Genomic DNA, 20,158 nt, shown 5'->3' with positions numbered 1-20,158 from the left:
GCTGCAGTCCTAGTTGTGGCCAACAGGTGGCAGTGCTGCCTGTGCCATGAGAGCTTAAGGAGTCCGCAGCAGGGCAGGCTTTGGTGGAATGCTCACTGGGTTAAATGTGTCCTATTAGAGAGCATACAGCTCCCAGGGTGGGGGTAAGCAGCTGTCAAGGACCTACTGAGTCCAAGGCAGAGAAAGAGAAGAGGCATGAGTCAGGCTGACTAGAACTAAGCACTAAAGCAGAGCCTCACCTCATACCAGGTCTTCCAGACACCAGATTCAGATGCCTCACAATGGAAGCCATAGTCCTGATCTCAAGTCTGAGGAGCTCTGTGCTCAGAATACTTGGTGCCACCAAGCAAGACAAGGGCTGTGACAGGCCTTTGCTGGGCTCTAACCAAGAATGTCTTGTCTTCCATGCTGCTTCTGGGTGCAAAGGGAGCAGCAGCCACCAACTAGACCTGATTCTATAATATTCACTTGGGGGCATCCCAGAGGAGGTGGGTGTCTGAGGCAAAGGGACTAACACAGACACCCAGGGCTTGTTTTTAACTGTAGCTGCCCCTGCCCTAGGTTGGGGGACAGAGCTTACATCCTCTCTGTACCCCAAGCTCTGACCTCTTCTGTGATTAATGAGCTGACGATTCTGCATCGATAAGGAATTAACCTAGAGCCCCTACCCATCAATAGCCAGGAGCCCAGATCCCCAGCCCCACCCCCATGCCTGCTAGCATGCTCCAGGGCCCCCAGTAGACCAACCCTGCATGGCTTCATACACCTACAGCTAAGTGCTCCATAGTGCTGCCCAGAATTAACCTCTTAACTGCCTCACTTAAGATGCCCCCTTCCAATCAACCCCGCTTATGCACACAGACAGCAGCTGGTTTATATTGCTTTTAATCCATGTCAAATGTAGTTTACAAAGGGAAAGGACAAGTACCTTTGTATAGAATATACAGACACAGCATTACACCATGGGACCCACAGGAGGGGCGGGGAGACAACACTTCCCCTGGGAACAGCAGCTCTATTCCCAGAATGGTTCTCAATGGCAGGCTGGGCAGCCGGTGCTCCCCAGCCAGCCCAGACCTCAGCCTGTCTCAGCTCGGTCCTGTTTTCTGCCCTACCGCCAGCTCCTTATAAAGAGCCCCATGAGCTAAGACTAAGGAGAGGATCATATCCCTCGGGGCATGTGCCCCTTATCTGGGAGAAGAAATATACACCACTGAACACCGAGCACATGGGAGAGGGAAGGGACGCCATAGGAGAAGGAAAGGCAGGCACTCTAAGAGGTGGATGGGCCGAGCCCCCAGCCAGCCCTGAAAGCAGCCCTGCTTCTTTTAAAAAAAAAAAAAAAAAAAAAAAAAAAAAAAAATCATACAACCAAAGGGGAGGCGGCGGAGGGCAAAGTTATCCCATTTATACACAACATTGTAAACATACACAGTCTATATTACATGTGCTTCAGTCTGGTGTCTGCATGTCTGTCCATCAGTCTGGGGGCTGGATCTCAGGAGCCTTTCCCTGCTACTCCCCACCCCCACCTCCCTGCCCCACCCTGGAAACAGAGGCCACAATAGGCATGGTCCCCAAGTTCAGAGGGAACAAGCAGGGAGGGCTGCTCCACTCTGGCTCCAGTCCTATATATGTGTGTGCATGTGTATGTGCATGTATGTACACGGGGAACCTGTGTGCAAGTATGTACAGATGGAAAGGGTCACTGTCACAGAGGCTAGGGCAGGTGGGGCTGCTCAAGGCAAGGCCTGCCTGGATGGCTAGCTCACAAGTAGATCCTTCGCAGGTCTCCAGGTGCTGTGATGGTGTTGCATTGAGGGCAGAGCTTCTTGGCACCCTGAAGGAAGAACAGGAAGGGGCAGGTGGTTAGACACAACATGCTATGGGTTTATACATGTGATTACAGGGCCTACAGCCATGTCTCTGTACCAGTATGTGCTGGGACCTTGGTCTTGTCAGCCAGACTGGGTAAGTATGGGCTGCCTCTGAACAAGCAGACACGCTCCTGTGTTGGGGAGACGCCAGGATCAAACCGCCTGGCCAGCCCCACAGCGGGAGCCCCGGTAATGAGAACAAGGCTGGGTCCAGCTGTGGCTGCCTCGGCCCTAACGAGATTACACGCGGCCTTTGATCAGGACACAGAGCCCATGTCCGGGCCTTTTATTGCTGTCTCCGGGCGACATTTTAATGGCTGCTCCTGAGCGAAGAACAGGGGCAGGAGCAGAAGGAGCTTAGTAATGGGAGGGGGAGGGGCACAGGCCCTGGTCTGGCTTACCCACCACTAGCCTCCTCCTGACCCGGGGACCAGTACAAGTGATGCAGCGGGTTTTCTGGGGGTGGGGAGAAGGGAGAGTGTAGTAAGTCCACAGAGGGAAGAACTGAATAAACCCCAAATGAAGAAGAAGACAATGCAATCAATTTGGGGGGAAGGGGGGTGAATCCCTGACTCTGGCTCTATTCCAGGCTTCTGCTCTCCTTGCCTCCCCCAAACAGGTGCAATCATAAAACAGCTACCAGCTCCCCAGCTTCCATGCCACCTCACCAGGGTCCGCAGCCAGCATTCCTCACAGTGCACATGCCAACACTGGATTGACGTTAGGGGCATCGAGTATGAGTCCTAAGGAGGTGGGCAGAAAATGGGTCAGAGGCAAACCCACCCGCTGAGAGCCCAGATACTGCTGAGACCCTCCCCCAGGGGGCACTGATGCCTGACCAGGAACATGCCGGATTCCCTCCTACTCACCATGCAGATGAGGCATTTGTATCGGTCCCCTCGAGATAGCTGCCTTTCAAGCTCCCTGACCCGAGCCTTCAGGGCCTCAAATGTGGTTACAGCTGAATCTTCGGAGATTCTGTAAAGAGGATGTAAGGCTGGGTAGCAGGGTGGCACACCTGATCTGAACCTTTAGCCCACACCTCCCTTAATCTCAGACATACACATGCAAATATCTAGGTACCCCACTTGCCCCATGTCCCACAGCTGCGGACCCCATATTCCAGAATGAATTCCTCACTCAATATTCATTTTTTAAAATTTTTATTATTTTATGTGTATGAGTGTGTTGCCTGCACCCATGTTGTACAATGCCTGCAGAGGTCAGAAGAGGGCATCAGATCCCCCTGGAACTGGAGTTATGGATAGTTACTAGCTGCTATGTGGGTGCTGGGAATCAAACCTGGGTCCTCTGAAAGAACAACCAGTGCTCTTAACTGCTGAGCTACCTCTCCAGCCCCTCAATATTCATTTCTACCTGGAATTTTAAAAAAATATTTTTTATGTATTATTTTTATTTTATGTGTATTCATGTATTGCCTGTGTGTAGGTAAGTGCACCCGTATTGTGTAGTGCCCGCAGAGGACAGAAGTGGCTGTTGGATCCCCTGGAACTGGGGACAGACAGTTGTTACAGTTGTTAGCTGTCTTATGTAAGAATAACCAGTGTTCTTAACTGCTGAGCCATCTCTTCAGCCCCTCTACCTGAACTTTCTAAACCAGATACCTGGGAACTGTCAGTCCCCCTCAATTTCCAAAATCTGTTACCTCTCTCCTAGTATCTCTGCTAGGTAGCCAATGACGACAATCTTGAACTTTTAAAATTAATGTTTTTAAATTAGTATGCATAATATTAGACTTCATCATGGCATTTTTAAAAAGGTGTTTCCCGCCCCTCCTCCTCCAGTGTTGGGAACTGAACTCAGGGCTTGTGTTTGCTAGACAAGCACTCTACCACTGAGCTACCTCACCAGCCCTGATCTTGAACCCGCAATCCTACTGTCTTCTCCTGAGTGTTGGAATTATACTCAGGGCTTTGAATATGTTAGGCAAGCACTCTACCAACTGGGCTACATTTCCAGTCCCTTGTCTTTGTGGTTTCTAAGGATCACTTTACTAACGTAACAAAGAGCTTCCCTGCTGTATAGAGTCCTCCCTTTCTAGCCCATTCTCCCAATGCCTAGCAGCACTTATATCTTAAAGGCTAATTTGGCTATTCGGACTTCCAGCATTTCAATGTCTCCCTCAGCATAAACCAATCCACCTTATGCTGTCTGCAGTCTGCACCTCTCAGGATCTTGCCACATCATTATGGTAGCCACATAAACGCTGTCTCCCCAGACTACCTTTTCTCACTTCCTCAGCTTCTTTGCATAGTTCTCTCTGGATTCCTTCTACCCCAATCTCTTGCCCTGCCTCATTACCCAGGCTCCTCCCAGAAACCTGCAGCCACTGCCGCTGAGGGCATTCAGGGTGCCCTGAACTCCACTTATCCCTGCATGCTAACTGCAAAGGTGTCTGTCTCCTTAGCTACATTGAGTTCCCTGAGTGCAGGTATTTACTTGTTCAAAATATTTCCTAGTGACTATTAGTGATGTGAGCCCACTTCAGGCTGTGAGCATGAGTCAACATTGCTGAATGAAGAGCCAGTCCAACCTCTAGGGAAAGGGTGAGCGATGTGGGGTCTCATTTAGGTCCCTGTGCCATAGGTCTGGTAGTTTTAAACCTGTGATCCGAGCCCTGCAATACAAACCTAGTGGCACCGATGAACAAGGAATAGCTAGGATAGTTGCAAAGATCATTCCCATTCCTCTTAAAACAAGTAAACAACACCTAGAACAGTCCAAGGAGAGAACTGCTTCCCTGAGGAGCAGAAACAATGGTACTGGGGATGGGCCTTAGGGAATGAAGACAATACTACAGATAAAACTGCTAAATTTTATTAAGCACTTTTACTAAACGCCTGGGATTGTACTGAAGGATTGATAATGACCTTATTTGTACCTCATAAAAACCCCATGAGAAGATGTCCATTTTACATTTAAAGAAACCAGATTTGGGGATGGGATTCCAGTGCAGCAGACCTAGTCCTTATTGGCTATAAGTAGAGGGGTCACCACACCAAAGGAACAGGAGAACAAAGGTCAAGAGGCCCAAGAGCCCAGGCAGGCTGGAAGGCAAGCAGGTGCCAAAGTGAGAGACTGGTCCATCCAGCAGGAACCGAAATTAATGTCATGGCCAACTGGCAGGGGTAGGGGTACTGAGGATGCTGGAAGAGAGGTATGACAGAATAGTGAAGGTTTAAAAGATGCATTCATTCAGGAAAACAGACTGGACTGAGGTTAGTGTGGAGGCTTTGGGTGGAACCACAGTGAGTGCAATATTCTGGGGGAAAGAGGGTATTCTGCCAGCTTGAGGGACATAATGTGTTCACACAGCTCCAGGGCTTACAGGTAGTTTGTCAGTGCTGGACACAGTAGGGCATATTGGGAGGGTCATGGTAGCACGCTTGTATTTGAGACAGGGTCACACTATATATCTTAGGCTAACCTCAAACTTACTATGTCATTTATGCTATCCTCATACCTACAATCCTCCTTCCTTAGCCTTTGGAATGTTAGAATTATAGATGTGCCACCATGCCCAGCTGGTAATAGTACATTTAATATGCAACAAATTTCAATCTTTCTAGGACTTTAGCAGCAACACAGAATGTGACTCACTAGTGGCTGTATCCCTGGTATTAGGGGTACTGTGGATCTACCACTCTATATGACCATAATTCTCCATCCTACTTATCCAGCAATGCTGAAAACTGCTCCAACTATGCCAGTTCCTCTGGTGCCAATAGACTCCCTAGAGCTCCCACTCAATCTTCTAGTTCTGGGAAGCCTTCACCTACCTCTCCCTCATTAGTACCCACATAACTTGGTTTCTTCTCTGGCATTCTGCTTAGTGCTATATGTGCCATCTCTGTCTAGACTGCTGGTAAATTCTCAACAAGGATCGGGACCCATTGAGAATTCCAAAGATGGGGAAACTAAGGTTTACTACATCTCCAAGAACTCCAAAGCCATGGTGAGGGTCAACATGCAGCTTAAGGCCTACCAGTTTTGAATTCTGTTTGAATTAAGCTCATCCAGAACCTCTAATTTGCTCTGATGAACTACTCAATCCTCCAGCCACTGACCAGTGTGGTTATGAACTATTTCTGACCCCTCTAAGGTATAGATGAGGCGATCAGATTCATGGAGGCAGGCCTGCACCCTGCCTTTCCCTCTTGCTAGGGATGAAATGGACCTAGGGCTACGATGTTCAAAGGGACTGAAGAATGCTAATCTTGGGGACTCTAGGCCCAAAAGAAATCTCTGCACAACAACTATCAGTCCAACTTGTTCCAGAGAGCTCCACCCACTGGAGCCGGTGCTCACACAGGTGGGACAGAAATGCTGACTTCCCCCGGCCTTGGGTGGGTAGCACCTTTGTGGACAGCCACTGGCTCTGGCCCCCACTTCCCCCTCAGGCGCCATTCTTGATTAATGATCTTGTCTTTCTGATTTATGAGCAGCCCCTCCAGACAGGGTGGGCGCCCCTTACAGCCCCGCCCGCCCTGCTCAGCTGGAGTAGGAGAGAATTATTAAATAAACATCCATACGTCACCCCCCTCCCCAAGCTGGTTGCGCCGAATCCGAATGGCCCGCTCCGGCGCTGACACAGAGCAGCTGCGGTGATTCATGGGCAGCTGGGCCCTGCGCCGCGGCCCATACATCATGCCAGCAGCACTCGCAGCCCCGGCCGAGATAAACTGATCAACCACAACGGGCTGGAATGAATTTATGACAACACAAAATGGAGGGAAACAAATGGGGGGTGACCCTGGGCCACCGACCTGGCCCTTACTGGCCTGCAATCCACTCTGCTGGAAGGAGGCAAGATGGAACACTAGTCCTAGAATGAAGAGGCTACCTTTTAACCCCAGGCAACCTAGCTCCAGCAGGAGGGAGGGGGAGATTCAGGGAGATAAGCAATGGCCAATGGCGGCTCCAGGAAGCCCAGACTGGACAGTGCCACCTTCTGGGGCCAGAACTGGCCTTCCTCTGGCTTCCAGAAAGACAGCAGGATGCCCAGCTGATATCAAATCTTATGGCTCCAGGCAGGTGCTGTCCAGCAACCTTGGATAAAGTACTAATGGATCCCCTTTTCCCCTGTAGAGAACTCTGGCCAAAATTTCCTATTAGAAGTGATGAGACCCAATGTTCCTGCCTAAAACCTACTGCAAGTGCCACCCGGGACAAGAAAAATGAAACCAATTTAGCTCCCGATTAAGAAACAGAAACTGGAGATGAATCAAGTGCACCGGCTGGGCTGGGTGGCCATACATCACATTCCGTTGGTGGGGGCCGCTGCGGCGGCGGGTAGGCAGGCAAGCGGACTGTTCCTATCCACCAAGGCTCCTAGGGCCGTGGCCCAGCGATCAATTCAGAAAGTCACGCTTAGCACCAGCTGGGCTCCGCTGCCGGCTCTGTGCCCAGGGCAGCAGGACTGAGCTGCACTCAGGAGGGCCAGAAGCGCTGGCAGCAGGCCTTCCTGCTAGCAAAGGGCCCCTCTCCTGGCCAACCGTACTCACTTCTCAATGTCGCTGTTCTTGCAGGTCTTCTGTATGGCCTCCTGCTTGCTGCTTTCACTACTGCTGGTTGATGGCATCTCTGTAGGGACAAAAGGTCAGCTCACTCTCTGGCCAGCACAGGTGAGGGCTTGGGGCTTGTAGACAGCCACCACCATCTAAGGATGCCCTCTTCCTGCTAATCTGAGTCAGGACTTACCATCACTGGCCCATTTAGAGAATTCAGGTGTGATGCGGGTGCTGGGAGGGCCACCACTAGAGAGGACGAAGGAGAAAGAACAAAGTGAGGCCTGCAGGCTGGCAGGACAGTGGAAGGTGTATAATGTAATGGGTTGAGCCCTGCCTCCAAGGATCCCTCCATCAAATTTGCCCATCTCTGCCCACACTTGCTTTAGGACTGCACCCCGAAGTGCCTCTCTCTCCTTGGCTTCACCAGGCTCTTCTCCTGTGCAAGGGATGACGTCAGCCTCCGTGTATCTGGCATGATGGTCAAGGACAATACACCCAAGGTTTCAGTAAGCCACAAGGACTGAATCCTTAGTACTCTTTTCACCAAACTGGCTCCAGGGGGAGAATGAGCAAGTGCTAGAGGCACTAGCAACTTCTTGTTACCGTTGGCTTGGCCCCCACCAGCCCACCTTCCACCATTAATGTCCAAAGGATACTGTGGCTTTCCATACTCCAGAGTGTCGTCCCCATCCACATCCAAGTCAGCATCACTGTCTGGGTTCTCTTTGCCACTGCACATGACAAAGCCGGAGCCTATGGGAAACAGGGTGTAAGGGCCAGAGAGGAAGAAGAATGAGGCCAAGGGAGCCCCTTCGGCTGCTTCTAGGTAGGAATCAGGTCTGTGGACAGACAGAAATTTGGACCTGCCATATGCAGAACCAGACACTCAAGTGGTCCTGCCTCTATTTCAGACCTTCTCTTGGTACCCTTCACACAGCTCCAGGTTGTCTCTGCTTGTAAACTGGTCCATTCACACATTTTGTGAGGTCCTCTGGAGACATCCTGTGCCAGGCCTGCTAACCTGTCTTCCATTTCCAGGAAGAGAAATGGAAGTCAAGAGAGCAGAGAAACTCAGCTAAAAAAAAAAAAGTCACCTCCAATCAGGACCTGGACCTCACTAGGTTTCATTGTTCAACCTGACAAGTCCATCAGAGGGAGAAAAGGCTGGCTAAGGCCAATGAGAGCCATAGAGCAGGACCCCCAGCCAACATCCTCATTTTGGCCGCTAGGTCCTTGCCAGCAAAAACACCAGGCAGCTGTTCAAATATTTGGTGTCTGAAGCGCCTGACATTAATTATTCATCTCTACCTCACACAGCCCGGATTCCTGGACAAGTGTAGTTAGAAAGGGATTAGAAAGGGACAGACAAGGGAGGATCGGCATGCACACCTGCCTCTCAGAGCAGTTACAAAGGCAACCAGGCTAGGCCAAAGGCCAGGCAGTCTGCTGACCCTAAAGGGCAGTTGGCACAACCAAAAGCAGACTCTTGACTAATTTGAAGGACTGAACTACCAAGGCTTCACCAAACCCACTTCATATGTCAGTGGTCTGATTCCCAGAACCACGCTTCTGACCACTCCAGGTTAGAGATCAAAGAGCCTGCCCTCCACCTCTTCATCTTAGGTCTCAGACCACATCTTACTAGCCAGATTGGCAGCTCTGCCAAGGACAAAGGAAAACGAAGGGCTCTGTACCCAGGGTCAGCAAAGAAATCATTTGCAAAGTGAGGAAGCAGCTTAGGGCTCTCCCCAGTGGTCGTAGAAGTGTCCTTTTGTCCTTAGGGTGATGCGTCCGTAAGCCTCTTGTCTACTGCCTCATCCTGCTTAATCATACAGTTCTGACCTTAACTACCTCTGGCTTCCCACTGCATGCACAGCCAAGTCCAGGCTCCTCAGTCAAGTCAGCGACAGTCACAGTCAACTTTTCTACATTCTCAGTTCACTTCAGAAGCACTGGGCATGCAGACATGGAGACTGCTCACTATGTCCCAGACACACCTTAAGACTTTTGCTCATGCTATTCACTTCAACTGGGATGTCCTCCATCTTTCAAGCCCTGGAAAAGCACCTTTTCCTTGATTCATCCCTTTTACAGCTCCAGTCTCTGGTCTTAGATTCCATCCATCCCAGAGGTAAGCAGTGCTAGGGAAAGGAAAGGGGTTGGTCAGTGCCTAGGCGCTACCCTCCTTGACAGCCCTCATTTGCCCTCTACTCAGAGGGACCGACATACTTGAGGCAGCAGGCAGGTCAGCAGCAGGGCCATTAAGCTGAGAAAATACCAAGTTACAGCTCTGTCTCCTATTCCTGGCCAGGTGTCCTGACAAGCAATTCCCGCCTTGAGGTTGAGTGGCACCTCTATAAACCCTCTGACAGTTTGGGAGACAAACTCTACCATCAATCAGAATGTAGCTATCAGGTTCATTTACAGCCAGCACCCCCCAAGTCCTGCCAAGCCTGGCTCCCAAGTACATGCAGCTCAGTGGCCAGCCTCACACCCTAGGCTCAGCCTGGCCTAGCCCTGCCTTATGGGTGGGTAGACATCTCTAGTACCAGCCCTGAGCCTAGTATGGCTCCTTTAGCTAAACAGAGAAACCAAAGCTGCCAGAAGTCCCAACATGTGAAGCAGCCCTGTGACCTCAAGTTCCCTCCTCTGTGGTCTTGGGCCTGCTCTGCTGAGACCAACATTCATATTGCAGTGGGACAGCTACTGTGACCTCCCACATCCTGCACACCTTAGGTCCCATACTTTTGTACCTCTTTCTTCCTGCTCTACAAACGAAATACCTGCTCACTTGGCAGATATGATTTCTACCATTAACACATGGTGCCTATGCAATGTAGTTTCTCTGTAATTCCTGTCTGCTGAAGGAGTGACCTTTCGCCTCCAATATTCCTTTCAACCTTTTGGCGTTCAACCTGTCTGGCTTGGCGTTAAAAAGTTTCAGGATCTTGACTGGTACATGTGACTTCCCCAGGTACTTACATGTAAGTGTCCCCTCCTTGATGTGTATCCCAACTCTTACACAACTCCAAGGTTCTATTTATTGTCACTGTCCCTTACCAGATTAAAAGCTACAAGGGTCTCGAGCCTGACTCACTGCTGTGGTCTCAGTAATACCCAGCAGGTGCTACATGACACACCCAGCAGTACTGGCTAAACACTAGCAACACCATTCAATATGTCTTATGAACCCTACATCAGAACGAAGGCCAGGCCTGGTTAGTTTATGGCCCACAGAAATCCATCAAGATAGTCCTGCCACAGCTCCACAGCAACCTTCTGATCCTGACTTGGGAGGGCATGATACATCTTGTTAGCCAAGAGAAAGGCTTCTTTGCCTTTGACCTAAGTAGTCTATTCTGACCCTGATCCCAGTCCCCAGCCGAGACAGATGTTGGGAACGTCTCCCAACCCCCACAGGTGTTCCAAACAGGCTGCCACCACCAATTTTACTCTGGTGCTCACCCCAGCCTGCTCCAACCTTCTTCCCAGCACATTAAACTTTATTTTCTTAATGAAATGTCACTTGCTGACTTCTGGCAGAATCATAATAAAAAGAAACGGCCATAAAGCCATTTTATGCCGACAGCGCCCTTGCCAGCTTGCCCCCTCCTCCCTCTTGGAGAGGAAGGCTCCACAGTCATTTTATGTTCTCAGCTGCTGGACTATCCCAAGCCAGTACTCAGAGGCAAGATGGTACAGACAGCTCCTTTCCAAGTCCCTGGCTCCTCTTCCATGTAGCTCTGAGAATAACAGGCAAGCTGCCACTGTCTAGGGAAACAACTGGGTCCTCAGCTCCTCCAAGATGATCCAGAATACCCTTCAGTCACCAGGGAGGTCCCTTTCTATGGTTATGCCCCAGATGAGAGGGACAAGATGGCTGAGTCCCTACAAATAGGCAAACTAAGTCTGATGGTCAACGGCGCCCAGCAGAGCCAGTGCCAGTTGCCCATTCCTGGGTGAGTAAGCAGTACAGAAAATCCCTTCTCTCCAGTGAGTATTTGGAACACAGTAGGAGAGGGTTAAGTGCAGAAATAATATGTAATTCTAAATTTTATGAAAATGACCCTTCTCCCATAAACTCATTTCTTCCTGGGTCATTGAGGAGGGGGGCGGAGAGAAAAAAAATCAGTGTTAATTTAATCAATTGATCAGATGATCGATTGAGAAACTGGAGATGCCCGTTTACTGGGGGCAGTAACATCCTGGAACCTGAAACCACAAAAAAGGAGCCATCAATTTCCTCACCTGCTGCTCCCAACCAAACCAGAGCCCGGGGAGAAGGGAATGTCTTGGGGCCTTCCAGAGCTCGTCTACAGGGAGGCCAGGGGCAGCAGCTTCCGGGGAGTTTTACACTGGAATTAGTTACAGATGCAGTTACGGTGTCTTGTGTAAACGCCATCGATTGGGGAGCTGACAGTCTGGGGAGCTGCGATGCGGGACAATCAATCGGCCTACAGTGTCACCTGCCACCTCGCTGAACAGTTGACAATGCAATTATCCAGTGTGGAGGCAGGGAGTTGGCGTGTGTCAAACGCACTTAGCCACTTTCCGGGCCTCCTCGATAACGTGTTTCACTGCCTCACGTCAGAAGAGACACACAGAGACAGATGCCGTTTAAAACCATTGATACTTGCTTCTTTCTGCCTACACTCCCTCTGTCCCAGCTTAACAATTGTGTTCCAAAAGGTGATTAAATCCCATCCGCTGCCATAGGGGACAGAAGAGGCCTTGCTCCTTGCTAGTCTCTTCACCCCTCCCATCAGGCAGCCGTCATAACTAAAGGTGGTGGAGGAGAGGGCAGCCACTTTTACCCTCTATTCGAAGCCTGCTTCCTGTGGGTTTGCTGTTCCAACATGCTACCAACAGGACTAGAGAGCACAGCTGTGCTGAGGGACATTTCTAACAACTGGGGCTCCCATCTTTTGGGAACCAACATGCCAAAGATGGCTGCAGCCAGGGGAAGACCCATGTACCGTGCCCGTGGATTCATGCCTCTCACTCTCTTCATAATCTGTTAAGTTTTATCAACAGATATTTAAAAGAGCTGTGCTAAAGTTGCCTCACTGCCTGTTGTTCTCACCATGATTTTTTTATTCCTACCTAGAACCAGCCTAAATCTAAGATAGGAACTCAGTACCTAGGCCAGGATCTGGCAAGACAGAAACTCTCCACAGTTGAACTCGCCTCCCCAGTGCTGGGATTAAAAGTGTGCACCACCATGCCCATCCTACTCCACCTGTTTGATCCCCGGGGGCTTCCTGCTGCATTCCCCAGTGTTTTCACCGAGGCTCAAAAACATAGGTGCAGGCAGACACTTTCCACTTCATGTGCAGCTTCCTGGGAAATGCCTCACCTCACCACTCTTGTGCCCCTATCACTGCCACCTTATCTGAAACCAGTTTTTTCCATGTCCTTTGTCCACCCTGCCCCTTCTGGATGTGATGAGCTAGCTCTGGCTTCCCCAAATCCAGACAAGTGAACTCTCACTTTGTGGGGAGGGCCCATTAAGACAGCGAGGCAGGCAGACGTAGAAAGTGAGAGGACCACTCATCGGTGACATGCCTTTGACTATGTAAAGGCAGTCTATTGAAAGGGCTGTGAATTTGCTGCTTCCTTGGGACCTGTTTCTCTATCCTGGTAGGTTGCCCCAGAAGCAATTTTTGCCCCCTAACTGCTGATCTCTTTAAGTGAAGCACTAGGCCCTGTGTAGAGCCTATGCCAACACCACCAGCAGTCGAACAACCTCAAGTTTTGAGTGAGCAATCGGCAGCTGAGGCACACAGCCTACACTTTCCTAGATTGTGGTCAGACTGTTTCCTAGATAACAAAAATTACTTCTAAAGTTCCTCTCTCGTATCTTTACCTATTTTCTTTGGTCTTTAGAAAATCTATCTGTAGTTGGGCCTCTCGTGATGTTCTAGTCTCATTCCGTCCTAAGACATGAGGTCCAAGCACTCTCAGGGCTACTATCTTGGCCTCCCTGTCAGTAACCAGAGGCCCCATGCCCAAGGCCTGTTCTTCTAAGCCCAGTGTCTTCGCCAAGACTCATTTGTCCACTGCCTCCACAGCAGATTACATTCAAGGCAGCTCATCTGACCCATCAGACCACTTCCTAGTGGGCCTGGTGGGAAGCCTGGCTGAGGATGACGCAGAGGCCCTGGTCTGGGAGGAGGGACAGGATGATCGGATACAGGAACTTATCTGCAATTCTTCAATTCTTTCATATCTAACAAGGACAGCAATCTCTGTTCTGTCAGCACGCACAGTGCAGCTTAAATGGGCCTCGATGCTTGTCTGCTCATCCTGCCTCTGCTTCTCTCTGAAGTCGACTGGGCAGCTTCTTCAGTTGGCGTTATCACTCCCTCTAACCGGTCTTGGCAGGCAATCTAATTCCTCCTGAAAAGGTCACCGCCATTTTAACTGCCTTTCAATCACATTAAGCACGAGCTGCCCAGCTTGCGGCCCGGCCCGCCCGGCAGGCGATCAATGCACTGCACTGACACCAGCAGCCTGGCAGGGCCACACCCAACCCCCCAAGAGTTGGGGTCTATTGGTCCTGGCCAGGGAGGGTAGGCTGACAGATGGCCAGCTTTTGCAGACTGGTTTCAGGGGCAGAGGCAGTCAGGATCAGCTAGGGCCTTCCTTTGATAGCCCCCTCCCACTGAGGAGGCTCAGCCTCCACCGCTCCATTGCGCCCCGCTCTCTGCCTCATGGCCCCCGCTGATCTCACTGTAAAACAGCCTTTCAAGTCGGCCTGTCTTTTGACTGCACTAAGCTGTTTAAGAGGCGGCAGCAGCTTCTATCAGGAAAGCCGGAGCAATTCTCTGCAGATAAAGGCACCTCCGGCCTGGTTCCCTCTTCAAGTCTTACTCTCATTCTCGGTCTCCAAATCGCTTAAAGAAAAGGCCCCTTTGAACTCTCCTCAGGAATTCTTGAAAGAAACAACCTCACAGTGTAAACACTCAGAGAAAACTGATACCCACCCAGGGCCTGAGAGCCCCTCATACTGCTCTGCTGGTGCATCCCCATGAAGGGAAGGCTTCACAGAAATCAGCAGGCCTGTGCAGCTTGACCCCCCTTAAGGCATTGTCTGATGCCCGAGTCATAAAAAACTACGAAATTGCCACAGCAATGGAAGATGTGAATAGTTGCAGTCGATAACACAGCTAACCCAGAGCAGTACTCGGGAACCGACACAGAAAGGCCTGCTTTCCCACACTGCAACACCTGTGTGCATAACTCTTGGGCGCCTGGGCTCTGCCGTTCATTCTTCCAAGGCTTCAGACACGTCAGGGCTCCAGCACAGAACCAGAGTGCAATGACAACAAATGCTGTCCAGCTCAGACTCAGGGAAACTGGTTTAATCCTCCTGATTTACATTCTGGCTTGTTTTCAGATTAGTGGGCAACACAAGAGAAGCCCAGAGACATAATGACCCATCTGCACGGGATGGCACTACACAGACCAGTCCTCGCGTGAGCCCAGGTGGCATGGCTCAAAGGAGACAAGACTCTCTTCCCAGCTGCTGTGAAATTCCCCAGGGAAAACACACACACACACACACACACACACACACACACACACACACACACACACACACACACACACCGAGATACTCCAAACACACACACAGGTACATAGGGTTAGTCAGCAGAATTGGATCACATACGAGCACTTTTGGGGCGAGAACATTCTAGAGTGATTATTTGCTTATAAATTCAGTTGAAACACACACACACACACACACACACACACACACACACACACACACAGTGGTACTCCCAAGGGACAGACAGACAGAGACAGACAGACACACACACACGTACTCCCAAGGGTGTTGCCCAGAAACGGGAGGCAGATGGGATGCAGACTGGCTCCCTTAATGACCACAAGCTGCAGTGCCAGCTGTGCTTTTATACAAAAAAAGGAGAGAGCTGGCAACCAAGAAGCCTCTACTTCTTTTCCCTGTAGGGGAGTTTGATAAGAGGACAATGACCCTATGTACCCAACCAATTCTGCTGTCTTATCTAGATGGGCAACCTATGTCCCACGAACTGGGAAGGAACTGGAGATAGGCAGAGCCCTGAAGACTCTTCTGCAGCAATTGAGAACAGTCCAAGGGAAGCAGGGAGCAGCTGAGCCCAGGACCCTCTTGCTTCAGGGCAGAGGGCGACAAGGGAGAAGAGATGGGATCAGATCTAAAATTAGATTCACCAATGAAGCTCTTGGGAGGTCAAATTTTACCATAACTCACTCTCTCTCCTCTGTAACTGATTTCCCTGACATAGGGCTGAGGAGGAGGAGGAGGAGGAGGAGGAGGAGGAAAATCCAATGTGTTTGCCTAGAAGCCCTGAGGGCCCCCAGTGCTGGAGGTGTATAGCAGGTTGCTGGATTCTCATTTATCAGCCTTAAGAGGGATGGAGTGATAAATGCATAACCGTCCCTTTAATATTTTATGCAGGTGCTAACGCGGCTTGGCTGTCACCTTCAATGCATCACCCGAGGCTGAGAGCCCCCCTCGTCATTCCTAGCTTGCAGCCTCACAATTCCATTTCCCACCCAAATACATCCACTTTAATATGCACATCACAGGCAGGCAGCACAGTTACAAAGGAGTCCCACCAGCAGCAGTTCCCATGTGGTGGAATGGATGACCAGCCACCAGCCATGAACTGGCCACCAGAGTGTCACTACCCATGTGTCAGCTGCTTGTACCTCGGAAGCCACCTTCCAGGAGTGTGGTCGCCCGTATCCGCTTCTGCCCACACCATTCATACTCCTCAAAGCGGTTGCTGTTCTCATGCTCAATGTCCATGGCATCATCCTCAGCCATGCAGGTGCCTTCCCTCTGTGAAGAGCAGAGCAGGATCATGCAGAGCCCAGGCCATCCCTACCTGCTCCCAAGGCCTACAAGAAAGGCAACAGCCCTAACCCCTGCTTTGGGATGCCAGGTGAGCCCCTGGCTTTCAGGCTCTTTTGAAAGACCTGGGCCTCTTCCCAATAATTTTCCACAGGAACCCAAGAAGGGAATGAGTGGAAATGAAAGCAAAAGAAAGCAAATGGGGAAGAAGCTGCTGAGACCACTTGGAGACCCAGGAGCCCACAGATGTAGGAGCAGTCAGCAGAAAGTGTCAGGGGAAGAGAGGAGGAAGAAGGTGGATGGCCACAGCCCCTCTACCTTAGAAAGGCAATGCTCCACATGCCTACTCATCTCCTGCTCCGATCCTGCCAGGGGGCGGCTGCACAGGGGACATACCTGCCCTTCATCTTGCTTCCTCCTTTTCATTTTCCCAATTCGAGCTGCATGGAGAAACAGAAAATAAAGCAAAGCATAAGCCAATGGTTACCGTAGCTCTGTAGGCTCTGAGTCCCAGTGAAGTGGACACATCCTACCCTGCCAGGCATTAGTCTTTTTTGTTCAGTACTTGATATGGCCTTGATTCTGCAGTGCTTCCTCCTCCTTCCAGGCCCAGGCCTTGCCAAGAGCACCTGGGCCAGGGAAGTGCTAGGCCAGGGGAGTTATCTACTCTGGCCATAGCTGGCTCAAGCTCAACCCATCCCTCCCTATCTGCCGTGCTCAGTGAGTCCAGCAGGCAGAAGATACTCCATGTAGCTAGCTTCCCCATCAGACCAAGCCCACAAACTCCATGGTGTTTGGAAATACAACTCCATAGAACAAGTTTGTGGTTAGAATCATAGGCTACACCAGGGCTTGATTTTGGTCTACTCACCTTTTAAAACTTCTTTTGATCCAGGGCCAAAAGCCCTGAGGTATGGCACCTAGCATACTATCTAAGATCATGCCAAGAGGAATTTCTGTCTCCACTGGTCCTATTTTACAGGAAAGGAGACTGAGACCCAGTTGTAAAGGTATAAATGGTTAGATGGCAGCCAGGTCAGAGGGCCCTGGATACCCTAAGAGGGCATCCCTTATAGTGCCTACCCAAACTTGTTCTATCATTTCTAATCAATGCAAAGGAGCTGGCAGGCCCCAGAGGCAGAGGCCTGCCTGCCTGCCATGCTGTCCCGCAGGGGGCTCAGTTCCAAAGTGCACACTGCAAGCCCACAGCACTACTAATTAATGCTGAGAGATGCAATCATTTCTAATTAGCTCACTAATCCCTCTCTGCAGCCCTCCTGTCACTGAAGCAGGAAGGGGTCAAAATAAGGGACTCTCTTCCCTCTATCCGCTCCCAGGATGCAACAGCAGGTTCAGAGATGGCCACTTTAAGATCAGACTAATGGGGGAAGGAGCAGGGTGCTTGTCAAAGGAAAGGTTCTCCACTGAAGGGCCAGGAAGAACTTTCTTCTGGATTCCTGACCCTGATTGGAAGTTCATGAACATAGTTAAGGGAGAGCACAGGTGACAGTGATGTTTTAACTTAGAGTCTCTACTGTTAGTTTCAGAGCCAGTATCTCAGACAAGGAGGCTCAATTATGCCTGTATCTTAGAGCACAGGTTGTCTTCCCATATTTTAACAAATGAAGAAACCTTAAGCTAAGATGAAGGAACTTGTCTAAGCAGCTAACAAGTATCAAAGGCAAGATAAGAAACCAGGCCTGACTCCATAACCTTGAATGTTCCCTTGTACCAAAGTCTCCCCACCTGACCCTCACTAGTGAGACTGATCCCAGTGAGTGTGAGAGCTCCAATCCCTCGGCCTGTTGAGTCTTGAGACAGGGAGCTTCTCTAACTCCAGAACAGCGGCCCCAGAAAGATGCAAACCAAAGGGAAACCACCAGCCCACAGGAGTTGCATATAGAATTTGAGAAACCTAGGTCTGCAATCCAACTCATTTTCAATTTCCTGTGTTTCCACTATTGATTAGACAATATTCTGGGCTCTTTGACTTTGTGGACAAAGATCCAGATCCCTGCTTTGCTTGATCTAGAGAGTCCAGGGACTCTCAGGCTCAGGCAGGCTTGACACACTAGAGCAAGGATGAAGAAAGGATACAGGACGTCAGAAAGGTATGTTGGATGAAGGTTCCTGAGGTTTTAGAAACGTAGCATGTAGTGTGCCAACAAAGATCCCTCACTCTTTTGTCAAGTCCAAGGATGCCTCACTAGGTAAAAGGGGCTGCTCACAGACAAGGATTCATTTGCGATTCATTGACTGAAGTAGGGTATGGTGGCTCAACGTCTGTAACCCTAGTACTTGAGAGGCTGAAGTAGGACTGCTATAAGTTTGAGGCCAGCCTGGGCTATGTGGTGAGACCTTGTCTCAAAACAAAAACCAAAACAAGACAAAAAGATTCAATCATTGAATAAAGAAATAAATTTTGGAACTGCCAAAAAAGGCACAATACTGCTAGATGCTGTTTACCCAGGACCCCTAGGCCAGCAGAGGAATCCAGGTAGTACCAGAAAGTCACCCTGATGGGGTGGGCTCCATCTGGAAATTCCTAGGCAAGCATGGTAGCTTTGGGTTTTCCTTCACCATTCTTCTAAGTCTTGAGGGGAGTTTACTACAGTGCAGTAGAAAGTTTAGTTTTCTCCCAGAAGCTACCTGTTAAGTGAGAAGAGGCCAAAGCATTTGACAGGGTTGGAGAAGCACAGGTTTTGGAGATAAAAAGACTTCAATTATGGTTAAGCTACATTCTAACTAGGTGATGCTAAACCAATGACCTTCACCTCTCAGAGCCTCAGTTTCCTTATTAAAACATGTGCAACTTTTTCCTCTCAAAAAAATGTCGAGAATGGTGCTTAACATGGTGCCAGCCCTCAATGAATGCATTTCCATTTTCCATACTGGGCTAAGCCTGGAAGCAGCAATCAAGCGGTAAGAGCTGGGGTTCTTGAACATCCACTGTCTCACTCACCAGCTGGCCCCAGGGACCCTAAGGGCCTTTACTGTAGACCCCAACTTAAGCCACACCTCAGTCAGCACAAAAAACGGGATCATTCAATTGTGTTCAGCAAACAGGAACGCTCCAGAGGTTTGAATCCAAGGTGGGGGGGGGGGGGCGCCAGGTAGTGCATGCACGGCCTGTTTTCAGAAAAGGCCTCTAAGAGCTGTCGAGCCCATGCTGATCACCTTTGTGAAATGTGGGCCGACTGATAACTCAAAGAGCCCTGGGATGAGTTAGTTCCTGTTGCCGTGGGAACTCCAGATCTCATTGCATTGTCAAGTCTCAGCAGAGAGGCTGCATTCACATTACTGGGCACTGATTAAAAACTAGAAGAAAAACATTCTCAGCGCCCTGCCGGCTTGTATAGTGAGGTCCCAGCAGTGTGCAAATTCAAAGCTGAGCTCCCGAATGGAATTGTGTAGCTTGTTCCTCATTCTCCGACACTCATTGTCCCCCCGGGGTTCTTTCGGGTTTTTAGAGAGGCTTGGGCACGAGCTGAGTAACGTAACCCTCCATTAGACAGACGGGGAAACTGAGGGCCGCAGCCTTGGTTCGCACACTCACAGACGTAGTGATTGCCGAGAAGTCAGTGGGCCCCAATGACGAACACCCAGGCAAGCCAGGAGCTGCGGGCAGCGAGGGCGGGAGGAGGCCGGGGGTGGGGCGGAGGGAGGGGCCGGACAGGACTCACCATTCAGTCGGGTTTGCCGGTTGGCTCGCACTCGCAAGAAGGTCTGGGAGAAAATCCCCGGCAGATGCAAAAGAAGAGAGCAGAGCGTCAGGCGCGGCCAGGAGTCTCGCCCCCGCCCCAGTCCCGGACCCTTATCCAGGCCCGCCCCGCCCCAAACAGCCTGTAAACAAACCTACTTCCTCCCTCCCGCCGGCCCCCCTGCTC

At 50.4% G+C, this 20,158-nt stretch overlaps 1 protein-coding gene across 5 annotated transcripts in view; it reads right to left on the bottom strand.

The window, feature by feature from the left end:
* Positions 1-868: 868 nt before the first annotated feature.
* Rnf220 (ring finger protein 220) overlaps positions 869-20,158 on the bottom strand; it is a 255,652-nt gene continuing 236,362 nt past the window's right edge. The window contains exons 1-11 of one of the 5 annotated variants that reach the window (XM_017801165.2): positions 20,131-20,152; positions 19,955-19,997; positions 16,590-16,711; positions 16,127-16,259; positions 8,065-8,161; positions 7,790-7,876; positions 7,599-7,654; positions 7,403-7,481; positions 2,747-2,855; positions 2,546-2,620; positions 870-1,840 (exon numbers count right to left, since the gene is read on the bottom strand). In XM_017801165.2, coding sequence (XP_017656654.1) covers positions 1,769-1,840; positions 2,546-2,620; positions 2,747-2,855; positions 7,403-7,481; positions 7,599-7,654; positions 7,790-7,876; positions 8,065-8,161; positions 16,127-16,259; positions 16,590-16,697 — 816 coding nt within the window. In that variant the 5' untranslated portion in view covers positions 16,698-16,711; positions 19,955-19,997; positions 20,131-20,152 and the 3' untranslated portion in view covers positions 870-1,768. Of the gene's footprint in view, positions 1,841-2,545; positions 2,621-2,746; positions 2,856-7,402; positions 7,482-7,598; positions 7,655-7,789; positions 7,877-8,064; positions 8,162-16,126; positions 16,260-16,589; positions 16,712-19,954; positions 19,998-20,126; positions 20,153-20,158 lie in introns of those variants that run through there. The other 4 variants (XM_017801166.1, XM_029569520.1, XM_008845413.2 and 1 more) reach the window with 4 other exon arrangements.

The sequence above is a fragment of the Nannospalax galili genome, unplaced genomic scaffold, assembly GCF_000622305.1.
Source record: "Nannospalax galili isolate Female #2095 unplaced genomic scaffold, S.galili_v1.0 scaffold1402, whole genome shotgun sequence".
Lineage (NCBI taxonomy): Eukaryota > Metazoa > Chordata > Mammalia > Rodentia > Spalacidae > Nannospalax > Nannospalax galili.
The sequence above is the reverse complement of the archived record's forward strand: the minus strand, read 5'-3'. Positions and strand labels throughout refer to the sequence as shown.